Source organism: Lactuca sativa, chromosome 9 (genome assembly GCF_002870075.4).
Source record: "Lactuca sativa cultivar Salinas chromosome 9, Lsat_Salinas_v11, whole genome shotgun sequence".
In the NCBI taxonomy this organism is placed as follows: domain Eukaryota; kingdom Viridiplantae; phylum Streptophyta; class Magnoliopsida; order Asterales; family Asteraceae; genus Lactuca; species Lactuca sativa.
In genome coordinates this window covers 156,748,615-156,761,634 of record NC_056631.2, presented here as the reverse complement: position 1 = coordinate 156,761,634, position 13,020 = coordinate 156,748,615, and the positions used below count along the sequence as shown (strand labels likewise).

General features: G+C 42.3%; 1 protein-coding gene across 1 annotated transcript; it reads right to left on the bottom strand.

Annotated features, from left to right (window-relative positions):
- Positions 1-3,543: 3,543 nt before the first annotated feature.
- On the bottom strand, positions 3,544-5,248 carry LOC111884522 (REF/SRPP-like protein At3g05500). Its single transcript, XM_023880834.3, has 3 exons — positions 5,045-5,248; positions 4,281-4,505; positions 3,544-4,158 (listed from the first exon to the last, which is right to left on the bottom strand). The coding sequence occupies exons 1-3, from the start codon at positions 5,081-5,083 to the stop codon at positions 3,784-3,786; spliced, it is 639 nt and encodes a 212-aa protein (XP_023736602.1). The 5' UTR covers positions 5,084-5,248; the 3' UTR covers positions 3,544-3,783.
- Positions 5,249-13,020: the final 7,772 nt, after the last annotated feature.

Below are 13,020 nucleotides of genomic sequence, written 5' to 3'. Positions count from 1 at the left end.
GTACGCATTTAATTTAAGCATTTTTGCATTTCCTCTGGGACTCAACGAGTTGGTGGCCCAACTCGTCGAGTAGGGTCGCGATCCGCAGGCATTTTAAGTGACCTAATCAACGAGTCGGGAGACTGACTCGCTGAGTAGGTGTTGTTTGAGGGAAACCCTAAATCTGAGGGTTTGCACCCTATTTAAAAGTCTTATTGCAGCCTCCATTGTCCCTTATGCTCCCAGAACACTTCTTATTGAAACCCTAGCCACTTTGAGTGATCTAAGGCCATTTTTGGTGCTTTTTGGTGGTTGTGAAGCTTGGAAGGAAGGAAGAAGCTTGGGAACTCGATTTAGGGCTTGTAGATCCAGAGAACTTGTTCCATTTTCAGCTCAATCAAGGTAAATGCCCCCTGTTTTGGTCTTTCTTGTGGTTGTTCAACTTTAGGGCTTAGATTTTGGGTGCATTTAGGGCTTTCTAATCCATTTTCGGATTTGTGATGGGATTCATGGAGTTCAACCTTCATATCTGAGTCAATTGAGGGGTCTTATGGCATAAAGGTGCCAACTTTATGGCCATTAGAGCCCCATGCACATTGTAGAGCACCTTTTATGGATTTTTGAGCCAAAAACCTCATGCATGTGCACCAAGTTTGGAACTTTATGTATAAAATGGACATTAGGAGGCCAAATCTATGGTTTTGAGGTGTTAAGACCCATTTAAATCGACTGTATAGTATTGGTCAAGGATGGACTCACCGAGTTGTTCTTGGGACTCGGCGAGTCGAGGCGTAATGACCACCGAATCCATTCTGTGAATGGACCAGATGTTAGGGAGGGGAGTCCCGTAGATGTTTAGACGCGAAAAAGGACCTGAGAACCATGGAACTCGATGAGTGTATGAACAGACTTGGAGAGTCCAAGGCAATCTCCCAATGTTTGAAGATGAACTCGACGACTTGTTCATACAACTCGGCGAATCAAGGGCAGGACTTGTTCATAGGATGGTAATGAACTCGACAAGTTGTTCATACAACTCGGCAAGTCAGATGAAGGCTCATCCGGAGTTATTTTAGAAGGAGAACCCGTCGAGTCGTTGCCAAACTCGACGAGTTGAGGCGTGAAGAAGGCCAGATGAAAGGATATGGACTCGACAAGTTGGCGGCCCAAGTCGGCGAGTCGGGTCAACTGGAAGTTGACTTTGACTTTGACTTTGACTTGGTCAGGGGTAAAATAGTCATTTTACCCTAAGAGTAGTTATCTGTGTTTGATTAAGTGTTTTATGGATTTACAGCCAGAAGACCGTCGGAGCAGTAGTCAGACATCTGCAGATCAGCTTTTCAGCAGTCAGCCTTGCAAGGTGAGTTACCTTCCAGTAGCGGCGGGTCTACAACCACAATGCCGACCCACCAGTAGGAGTTGTATGTTAGATGATCGTCTTTGTGATATCATCTAGGTTTGCTACTACCTGATATGTTATATGTTTGGCATGATATGTTATATGTGACAGTAGTAGAGTACGGTTGTTAGGGCTGAAGGGTAGGTCAGGCACCCCAGATATGTCTGATAGTATGTGATGATATGTTTATATGTTGGCACGATATGTTATATGTGATAATGGTAGTAGGAGGGGAATAGTCCCCAAGTTCGATTGTTAGGACCGAAGGGTAGTTCGGACACCCCAGATATGTCTGATAGTATGTTTATATTATGATATATTTGATAGTAACAATAGGGGTGGAATAGACCCCGAGGGTCGGTTGTTAAGACCGACGGGTAGGTCAGCACCCCAGAATGGCTTGACACGGGTAGGTCAGCACCCTAGAATGGCTTGACACGGGTAGGGCGGCACCCCATAATGGTCGTACCGGGTAGGTCGGGCACCCCATAATTGTTCGAGTGTATGTATGCTATATGATTGTATGGTATGTGGTACGATGGGGGAACTCACTAAGCTTCGTGCTTATAGTTTACAGTTTTGGTTTCAGGTACCTCTTCAGCGAAGGGGAAGGAGCTGGCGCGGTAGCAGCACATCATACACACACGCATTGGTTTTCCGCACTTGAGATATTCTGGGATTGTACTCTGACATGTTACTATTTTATGATTTGGGTTTTCAGATATGATATATTGATCTGCGAAATGATATATTTTTATGAAATTTTCTTATGGATGTTTTTATAATCAGTTAAACAAAAATGAAAATTTTGGACTCGAATTTGGGATGTTACAAAAAAGATAGTACTTGGTATGGATGGTGGTGGCTTGTATGGACGCTTATCCTCCAATGCCTTTGTGGTATCATCCCCATATGGAGCAACCCTCGAGGAACATAATACTTTCACTGTTGCTGTGAAATGCCTATCTGCAACCTTACAGAGACATTACCTGGCGTTGGTGTGGCCCAATGTTCTTTCCTCCTGAGTGTACTCTTCTTTTTTGCCTTGTTGCTCCAGCCTTGCATTGTTAACCATGTTTTTTACAAGCTTGGCTATACCGTATTCGATATCCCCAAGGATATTACGATGCTGCAATGACTTTCTATTCCCAGACCTACCTTCTTGCCTATTCTTCGGTCTGAACAACTGAAGAGTGCTACTAGGAAGAATCAACAATGTAACGCACACTTCAACGGACCCGAGATGAGCAGCCACCTTAAAAATGGGTGTTTTCAAAGTCTGAGAGAAAGTCATACGACAGTTACAAGTGATGCTTTTGATTGTGGTAATAGGAAGCTTAATTTCCACACTAAAGATTAATCAAGGCCATGTAAATTTTGTTTGGGGAAAAAGTTCACATTGAAGTTATACACTTATGCCTCTTAAAAGAAACATCTAAAATGTGTTTGGTACGTAAAAATATATATCTCTAATTAATTATAAATAACATATTTTTCTAAATGTCATATATACCTCTTAAAAGAAATATCTAAAATGTGTTTGGTGTGTAACCATATTTTTCTAAATATCATATATACCTCTTAAAAGAAATATCTAAAATGTGTTTGGTGCGTAACCGATAAACTAACTTATATTTCGATCGTTTGTAAAAATATATATTTGGTAAAAAAAAGTAAGTTATTAGACTAGTTTTTCAAAAGATTTTAAATATTTTTTCTAAATGTACCTCTAATTAATTATAAATAACATATTTTTCTAAATGTCATTTATATCTTTCAAACACATTATTTTTATCGGCTAGTATGATTCATAGCCTCAAACATCATTTTAATCGGTTCCGCTATAACATTCACAACACATTAAACTCTAAATTGTCAAATCAACACTCTACTTTTCATACAATTCTACAATTTTTGTCTCTAAAATACGTAGAACTTTACAAGGCTTCAATAAAACATATCTAAAGAAAATCATTTATGAAACTAAATTCCATACCCATTACAAAGAACTTCTATTCTTCCATTAGAGAGTTCAAACATATCCATTAAAGACCGACATGACTAACTGCCTACTACATATTCCACTTCTTTCAACTCTTACATTAAACAATATTATCTTTTTGCATATTTGTTGCTCATCATGACACCTAACAAAAAAACGCATATTCTTTTCAAAAGAAGATATAGATGAAACTTCATAAACCAAAAACAACAACATACTCCCAAACCTTAAACTGTACACATCAACCAAATCCCCATTCTTCATGACTACATCAATCCAAAACAAATGTCAAGTAAAAACACCACCACAAAAAAAGAAAAAAAAGCAAACATTTCCATCATCCATCATCCATCTTCAAACATCAAACCAAACCACATCACCATAACATCCATCCACCACACACTCAAGCAGCAGTAGAGTTAAACACCTTAGCAATCCTCTCAGTAGGCACCAATGGAAGATAAGAAGAAACCTTGTACCCTTTCTCAGCTGTTTGCTGCACAGTTTGGTTGTACTTTTCAGAATAATAAGCTGCTTTTGGTACAACCACATTAGCCACTTTAAAGAAGAGTGGAAGCTGATTCAAAGAGTGCCAAGCTGATGCAGCATATTGCTCTGCAACCGGTTCGTATTTTACATAAAGCCCTTTAGCGGTCGGCTCCAGCTTCGTGTACGCGGTTTTCGCTAGCCCTGAGGCGGTCTCCACCACTCCGGCGGTCTTCACCTCCTTCAACAAAGGCGGCACACGGCTGTCGATTATGGTCACCGACTCATCAACCTGAAAAGCAAGAATTTGCAACGTACTTTTATACCTTAAGAATACTTTAATTAAAAAAAAAAAAGGGGGGGGGGGGGGGGGGGGGGGGGGGGGGGGGGGGGGGGGAGAGGAGAAAAACTGACCTTACGATCAACAAACTTGAGGACCTCAACAGGGACATCATGGAACTTGACATAAGCAGGGCCAACAACAGTCTTGAGGGTACCTTCGATTGTTTCCACACCAGGTTTTAGAGGGCCAGAGTTGTCTTTAGCGTAACCATAGACTCTTGATGCATAAACAACTGCGTGGAACACTGCAACTTGAACAAATTCAAGGTATTTCAACCTCTCTTGTTCGATCTGAACCTTTTGCAACGAAAACAAGAGAACATTGTCAAATCAATAAGCGGATTTGAACAGTATTGAAATTAGCAGTGTAATAGTCGATTATCGTTTCATCTTTCTTGTGAATATGTTATTATATTAACACCTATCTTTCTTGCATGCAATTAAAGTCTTGTATTTCGTTATCCTACTGGTTTTTGAAGGATCGATCTTACTAGAATTGCAGAAAGGAAGATGTGTTTGAGATAGAAGATCATTGTTTCAGACAGTTGAAATTAGGCACAATTAGTATCAAGATAATTTTATGCAGATTCACATCTTCGCAAGGACTTGTGTTCGTGATTTAGGTTTGTTATCGATTTTCAAACGATCAAAACAATTTCTCCCAATTTTCCATTATTAATAATAAATTTCAACGAATCGGCTTCGCTATAGCCCTAGGTTACGATTATCAATTAATATGTTCTACTTTCTTACACAGCAGATCAATCGAAACAACAAATCAAACATGCAGACTAAAATTAGTGATAGAGAATAATTAAAAATTAGAAAAGACGAACCTCTGGTTGAGTAGTAACAGGAACAGCGTTTTCGGCCATGATCAAGATGATTGATTCAAAGAGAGATGAAATCGTCTACTGAAAACTGATTGTTGCTTAATTCTGAAGGATGATAATCGATCAATCGATGGATCTATATTTATACAATACACAGAGTCGGTTGCAAAGGGCAGGCACAATAATAGACGAAACTGTGGTTATGTAACCCGTGTGAAAGGAGGTTCGGGTCGAGAAGCTTTGACTGTAATTTGAACGCAAAAGGCATGGTGTAATTGAACCCTTAACTTTATCTATGTTTACATAAATAACCCTATAGTTTTTTTAAATAGAATCGTTAGTTTCTTTCAAATAATGTTTTTAAAATGCTTTCCAAACAATTTTCTTAGGGTTCATTTTGACATGACAGATTGTTCAGTAATTTGGAAGAATATGTCGATAGTAAAAAGGTTATTTGGCATATATGTGAATACATGGCCAAATCTGATAACTCTGGCTATATGCAATTTTTAGAATAAAAAATATATATATTTAATTGTTGAAAAAAAAAATAGTTTTAAAGCATTAGGCATTTCAGAGTTTGAGCTAAAGATATATGGATCTTTTCCACTAATACAATATATTTGAAAGTCTTATTTAGTAAAAGAAAAAGATTAACGCTTTTTCATGAAGCTTTTATATTTGAATTGAGAACCTTTAATAGAAAAATACATATTTTTATAGCTAAGGCTGTGTTTTTTTAACGTCAAGTCTAGGTTATAAATTAACTTAATTTTTGAGCTTTTTAGGTATTATGTTTGTCAAAGGCAAAACACATCTTTTATTAATTATAAAAAATTCACTTAATTTTTGAGCTTTTTAGGTATTTTGTTTGTCAAGCCAAAACACTTCTTTTATTAATTATAAAAAAACTCAATTATTTATATGTTCTTTTATGTTATTTGATATATTACAGTTAATTTATAAGTTAGTCTTATTAAATATTTTTTATAGCAATTATTTTATGTCTATTAGCTAATCTTTCAGTTATCAATTATTTCAGTTAGACGTCAAATTTACTAATTGCTTAATAATTTAGTAAGAATGTTCCGATAATATAATGATGCACTTGATTTCAATGAAGAAAAGTTTTAACATTTGGGGTATATCAACAAGACACCTAGAAGTGGAGGGGTCAAAACAAGCACATAGACATAAAAGGAGGCGTATTATTGAGATATTGAAATTTGTTGACATGGTTAAGTTTTCTTTTTGGTATCAGACAAAAGATTCTTCCACACATTAATCTACGCGCTTACCCTGGGGCGTGTTTAACAGCTGCCAAAATTTTCTTTGTAAACCCGGGGTCCGGGGAGTGGTATCAGTAACGTGAACGAATAGTTGCGACGCCTAACTAAAGTTAATTTTATGTCGTATCAATTTAGAGCAATTTAGAAGTCGTATGAGATTGAGTTCTAATTTTTAAAACTAATTATTTGCTTATTAGTCCGTCGAGACCTTTCCGATTCCGACCATGCTTATATCAATGAGAAGGTATCGAGAAGCCTTATACTATTATCAACTCATACTTGACTTAAAGTTTCCAAAACACAAAATCCAATTTCCATAAAGGCCCGTTGCCAATTTACCAAAATGCCCTTTGGCAGCAAAACCAATTCTAAATGCCCGGACCATCTACATTTCATCACCCCCACCCAAATGTGTAATGATTTGAAACAGAGCGTTACAACTCTTCTCCACTTAAATTAGATTCCTTCCTCGAAATCAGCCATTACCTTTCCCAATATGCCAACATCTTAAGCAATACGACCACAATCTCGGGAATACCACAGCCGTCCTAAGGCGAACAAAATCAACCATAGAAGAACTCACCAAACCTGAAGAAGAACAAACCTTAAACCCTTGCAGAAAACCACCTCTACCTTTCCCGAAACCCGATATCTCAAATTGGTCTGACTTCCCGACAGACCACCTACACTGAACCACTATCATGCCAAACCCTCATTGAATACTAGACTAAACAAAGCACTTCTAATACTGATTATCTTGATGATTCCACATGAACAAAATCACTGACTATATATTGTTGCAGAACACTCATACTTGACATAAGGCTCAGATAATCCTTCGAGTAGGAGATTCCTCCCCTGCAATGGTTAGACTCAAATGAGAGTTAGGTAATAGGGTCCAATCAACCACTCTGGGATTATTTAATCCAACTACAAGCGGCTTAACATGCCCTGAATAACAAGCAACTCCACACACAAACCCAACTCACTGAAACCATTCAGAATCATCTTGCTGCCCCCTAGCAGCTTTCCAAAAGCAACCGAGACCTCCTTGGTCCCAACTTGTCTTCCAACTACCTCAAACACCGGACTCCTACCCGATTACAGAGCCAAAAGACACATACACATAGTCGCCCCACGCAACTCTCCGAAAGAAAATTTCGACTAGAAATAACTGCCCAACCCACCTTGCCACCAAATCCACTACTAAAAGGAATGCTACATGACCTAATGTAGTCTTGTATCATACCCGGTCTCCTACGACCTACCATTTCCTGATTCCATGTATGTTGTGGCCTTCCTACAGTCTTACGAGTTGACCCACTCTGGTCCTAACCATCTGAAGAAATATGTGACCAATCATGGATTTACCACACCCTTACCGTTGCACAGGGACCGGTGAATGCTACAGGCCACCCTGCAGTCTTACATAACTCCCATACTAACTACCAACTAGTGAATGTTACAGGTCACTCATCAGTCTTACAACACTTCTACACTATCTGTCAACTAGTGAATGCTATGGGCCACCCCGTAGTCTTACAACACTTCTATTTTTCCATGGGTGCCGCCCATGGTCTTACTACTCATCTATCAATCCATCCCTACATGTCTAGAGTCGAACACGCACCCGACCAAACGCCCGAACTAGGCTCCAGGCATGCCTGGAACCCCACCCTGGGTCCACCAAAAGCCTGCTATCCATCACCAAGAAGGCACTAACCAACTGTTGAGAAGTTTCCTGAACTCCCAATTCACACATTCCTCAATCCAAACGATCACTTGGGTCGCCTTCCTCCGAAACGGGGATGTGAAACTCATCCTAGTTTCACACCTGATTCCGCTCCTGGAAATTTGAAAGGTTCTCCCCCACTTTGATTCGACTAAGCTCTCCCAGCACTCAAGGTTTGAAGGATTTTCAATCCATCTCACCCCCTTTAGATTAAACTGCCAACAACCTGCACTTGCCAGTGCTAGCGATCCATTACTAGCCAAAACCCAAAGACTGCACAACCCTTAAAGACCAGATGAACACTTCCCAAAATCCCAACAAATCCGATAACTCTAGATTGTAACACGTGATTCCTGGTATGCCTATTATTCAAGTATTTTGTGTTTTTCTCTGGGAATCGATGAGTTGGAGGCCCAACTCGTCGAGTAGAGTCGTGACCCACGGAGAGTTTAAGTAACCTACTCAACGAGTCGGGGGGCTGACTCGGCGAGTAGGTGCTGTTGAGTGAAACCCTAAATCTGAGGGTTCGCGCCCTATTTAAATACCTTATCTCAGCCTCCATTGCCCTTATCACTCCCAGAAAGTAGTGCATCGTAACCCTAGCCGTTTTGGGGTGTTCTAAGGCCATTTTGGTACATTTGGTGGTTTGTGAAGCTTGAAGAAGAAGAAATAAGCTTGAGAGTTCGAGTTGGGGCTTGGAGATTCAGAGATCTAGTTCCATTTTCAGCACAATCAAGGTAAAATGCCCCTGTCTTGGTCTTCTATGTGTTTATTCATCTTTAGACTTGGGTTTTGGACACATTTAGGGCTTTCCAAGCCATATTCGGATTTGTGGAGTGTTATATGGGGTCTTGACTTCAGATATGAGTCATTGGAAGGGTCTCATGGCATAAAAGTGCCAACTTTATGGCCATGAGAGCCCCATGCATCTTGTAGAGCACCTTTTATAACTTTTTGAGCCAAAGCCCCCATGCATGTGCACCAAGTGTGGAGCTTTACGTATGAAATGGACATTAGGGTGCTAGATCTATGGTTTTGAGGTGTTAAGGCTCATCTAAATCGACTGTATAGTGTTGTTCAATGATGGACTCGCCAAGTTGTTCTTGGGACACGGAGAGTTGCGGTGTAATGACCACCAAATCCTTTCTGTGAATGAACCAGTTGTTAGGGAGGAAAGTCTCGGCGAGTCATGGGACTCATAGGAATCATGGGACTCAACGAGCGTATGAACAGACTCGGTGAGTCCAAGGTAATATCCTAATCTTTGAAGATGGACTCGACGAGTTGTTCATATAACTCTACAAGTCGTAGAGTGGACACGTTCTTATGAGGGAGATGAACTCGCCGAGTTCAAGGAAGAACTCGGGGAGGCAGATGAAGATGGTCCTGATGGTTTGAATGAAGGAGAACTCGTCGAGTTCTTGCTAGACTCGACGAGTGGAGTCGGGGTTGGATTGGGTTAGTGGAGTATGGACTCGACGAGTTGGTAGACCAACTCAACAAGTCAGGTCAACTAGGTTTTTACTTTGACCAATGTTGACTCTGCCTGGTTTGGGTATTGACCTTGGTTAGGGTTGTATGTTCTGTTTGATGACTTGAGGGTTGTCGTGTAGGGATTGAGGAGTCAAGGAGAGCTGACCTTCACGCCGAGAACAGTTCAGACACTATACGACATCGAGGTGAGTTACCTTCCAGTAGGAGTGGGTCTGAGGCACCAAGGTCGGCCCACTAGTAATTGTTAGTTGGGATGGTTATCTTTGTGATAACTGTTTGGTCTGATTGTTAGATATGTGAGTATTGTAGACTACCAGATATGCGAGTATGCTAATTTACTAGTTGCCATGTTATATGAGATAGTATAAGTAGAAGGGGACTAGTCCCCGATTCGGTTGATAGGACCAATGGGTAGGTCGGACACCCCAGATATGTCTGACAACATGATTATGATATGATGTTATGTGTTAGTAGTAGGGGTGAAATAGTCCCCGTGTTCGTTTGAGATAGACTAGGATACCTCCGGAGAGGCAGATGTATTCCTCGAGGATTTGACTAGGATACCTCCGGAGAGGCGGGTAGAGTTCAGGTTCGACCTAGTCCCTAGTGCGACTCCAATAGCCAAGGCACCGTATCGGTTGGCTCCTCCTGAGATGCAGGAGTTGTCTACACAGCTACAGGAGCTGTTAGACAAAGGATTCATTAGACCAAGCAATTCACCCTGGGGATCCCCGATTTTGTTTGTGAAGAAGAAGGACGGGTCACATCGGATGTGTATAGACTATCGGGAGCTGAATAAGGTAATCATCGTTACCCACTTTCGAGGATCGATGAACTCATTGATCAACTACAGGGAGCATCTTGGTTCTCCAAAATTGATTTGCGTTCAGGGTATCATCAGATGAGGGCCAGAGAGGATGATGTGCAGAAGACTGCTTTTCGGACGCGTTATGGCCACTATGAGTTCATGGATCTCATGAGCCGCGTGTACAGACCAATGTTGGATCGGTCTGTGATAGTTTTCATCGATGACATCTTGGTTTATTCCAAGACGCGAGAGCAGCATGAGGAGCACTTGCGAGAGGTTTTGGATACTTTGAGGAGGGAGAGCTTGCATGATAACTTCTCCAAGTGTGAGTTCTGGTTGCGCGAGGTGCAGTTTCTTGGGAACCTTGTCAACCAAGACGGGATTTCAGTTGATCCAGCCAAGGTGGAGGCCATGATGAGGTGAGAGGTTTTGAGGTCTCCATCTGAGATTTGGAGCTTCCTAGGACTGGCAGGCTACTATCGGAGGTTTATTCAAGACTTCTCCAAGATAGCCATGCACCTGACCCGGTTAACGAGGAAAGTTGTGGTCTTTCGCTGGGGGCCTGTGCAGTAGGCCGCATTTGAGACGTTGAGACATAGATTGGGTGAGGCACCAATCTTAGCCCTGCCAGCGGGCATGGAGGACTTTATGGTATACTTCGATGCGTCCATCTCGGGTTTAGGCGCGTTATTGATGCAAATGGGGCATGTTATAGCTTATGCTTTGAGGCAGCTGAAGCCTCACGAGGCGAATTACCCGATGCATGATTTGGAGCTGGGGGCTGTTGTTTTTGCCCTCAAGATTTGGCTCCATTACCTCTATGGTGTTCGTTGTACCATTTACACAGACCACAAGAGCCTGAGGTATCTCACAGACCAGCCAAATCTGAATATGAGGCGGCATCGGTGGCTTAATGTAGTGAAGGGTTATGATTGCGAGATCCTCTACCTCCTAGGGAAGGCTAATGTCGTGGCCGATACGCTTAGCCACAAGGCAGCGCTGATCAGGGATATCTGTCTGAGAATGACAGTTGTGACTCCGCTATTGGAGCAGATTCATGAGGCCCAGCAGGAGGCCATGAAGGAGGAACATCGGAAGAGTGAGCGAATTGTGGATCAGGTTTCCTCCTTCGGCTATGATAGTCGGGGATTGTTGACACTTCACCGTAGGGTGTGGGTCCCTTATCATGGGGGTGTGCGCCATGTATTGATGGCAGAGGCGTACAAATCCAGGTTCTCTATCCATCCTGGGGCGACGAAGATGTATAGGGATCTTCGTCTCCATTATTGGTGGCCCTGTATGAAGAAGGACATAGCTTGGTTTGTGGAAAGGTGCCTGACCTGCAGTAAGGTCAAGGCTGAGCACCAAAGACCTCATGACAAGGTCCAGCCATTGGATATCCTGCTGTGGAAGTGGGAGGATATTACTATGGACTTCATTACGAAGATTCCCAGGACCGCGCAAGGGGTGGATTCAATTTGGGTCATCATTGATCGATTGACCAAGAGTGCCCATTTTATTCCGATTCAGGAGAGTATTTCAGCCGAAAAGTTGGCCAACATCTATATCCAGGAGGTATCGGCGTGGCACGGGGGTACCAGTTTCAGTGATTTCAGACAGGGACGTGCGGTTCACTTCCAGGTTTTGGAAGAAATTTCATGACGAGCTGGGTACTCGACTACATTTTAGCACCGCCTTTCACCTACAGACGGATGGTCAGAGCGAGCAGACCATCCAGACTCTGGAGGATATGTTGCGGGGTTGTGTTTTAGACTTTGGAGGTAGTTGGGATACTTACCTTCCGTTGGTTGAGTTCTCCTATAACAATAGCTATCATGCAAGTATCGACCGTACTCCTTTCGAGATGTTGTATGGGAGGAAGTGCAGGACCCCGATATGATGGGGAGAGGTTGGGCAGAGAGTCATGGGGAGTACCGAAGTGGTACTCAAGACTACGGAGAATATCCAGCAGGTTCAGAGCAGGCTTCAGACTGCTCAGAGTCGGCAGAAAAGTTATGCCGACAAGCGGCGGTCAGACTTGGAGTTTCAGTTCGGGGATATGGTACTCCTGAAGGCGTCGCCATGGAAGGGCATCATTCGTTTCAGGAAGCAGGGCAACATGGGCCCCAGGTATATTGGACCCTTTAGGGTTATGGCCCGGGTGGGAAGGTAGCATATAGGTTGGATCTGCCAGCCAAACTCACTCAGATTCATAGTGCTTTTCACGTCTCCCAGTTGTAGAAATGTCTAGTGGACGATTCGACAGTGGTGCCTCTAGAGGATATTCAAGTTGATAATAGCTTGAACTACATCGAATGGCCAGTGGCAATCCTTGACAGGAAGTCAAGGAATCTGAGGAACAAGAGGGTGGAGTTGGTAAAGGTGCAACGGTAATAGCGCAAGGGCTCGGAATGGACCTGGGAGCCAGAGGACGAGATGGGGGAGCATTACCCCGAGCTTTTTCAGGATCGAGTAGCAGACTTCGAGGATGAAGTCTAAGATAAGTGGGGGAGATTTGTAACACCAGATTCCTGGTATGCCTATTAATCAAGTATTTTGTGATTTTCTCTGGGACTCGACGAGTTGGAGGCCCAACTCGTCGAGTAGAGTCGTGACTCGCAGACAGTTTAAGTAACCTACTTGACGAGTCGGGGGA

Coding starts and splice junctions, on each gene's coding strand:
- LOC111884522 (XM_023880834.3), bottom strand. CDS start 5,083: ATGGCCGAAAACGCTGTTCCTGTTACTACTCAACCAGAG. Junction 4,506..5,044: donor CTGTTACTACTCAACCAGAG/GTTCGTCTTTTC, acceptor TCGTTGCAAAAG/GTTCAGATCGAACAAGAGAG. Junction 4,159..4,280: donor TCAAGTTTGTTGATCGTAAG/GTCAGTTTTTCT, acceptor CTTGCTTTTCAG/GTTGATGAGTCGGTGACCAT.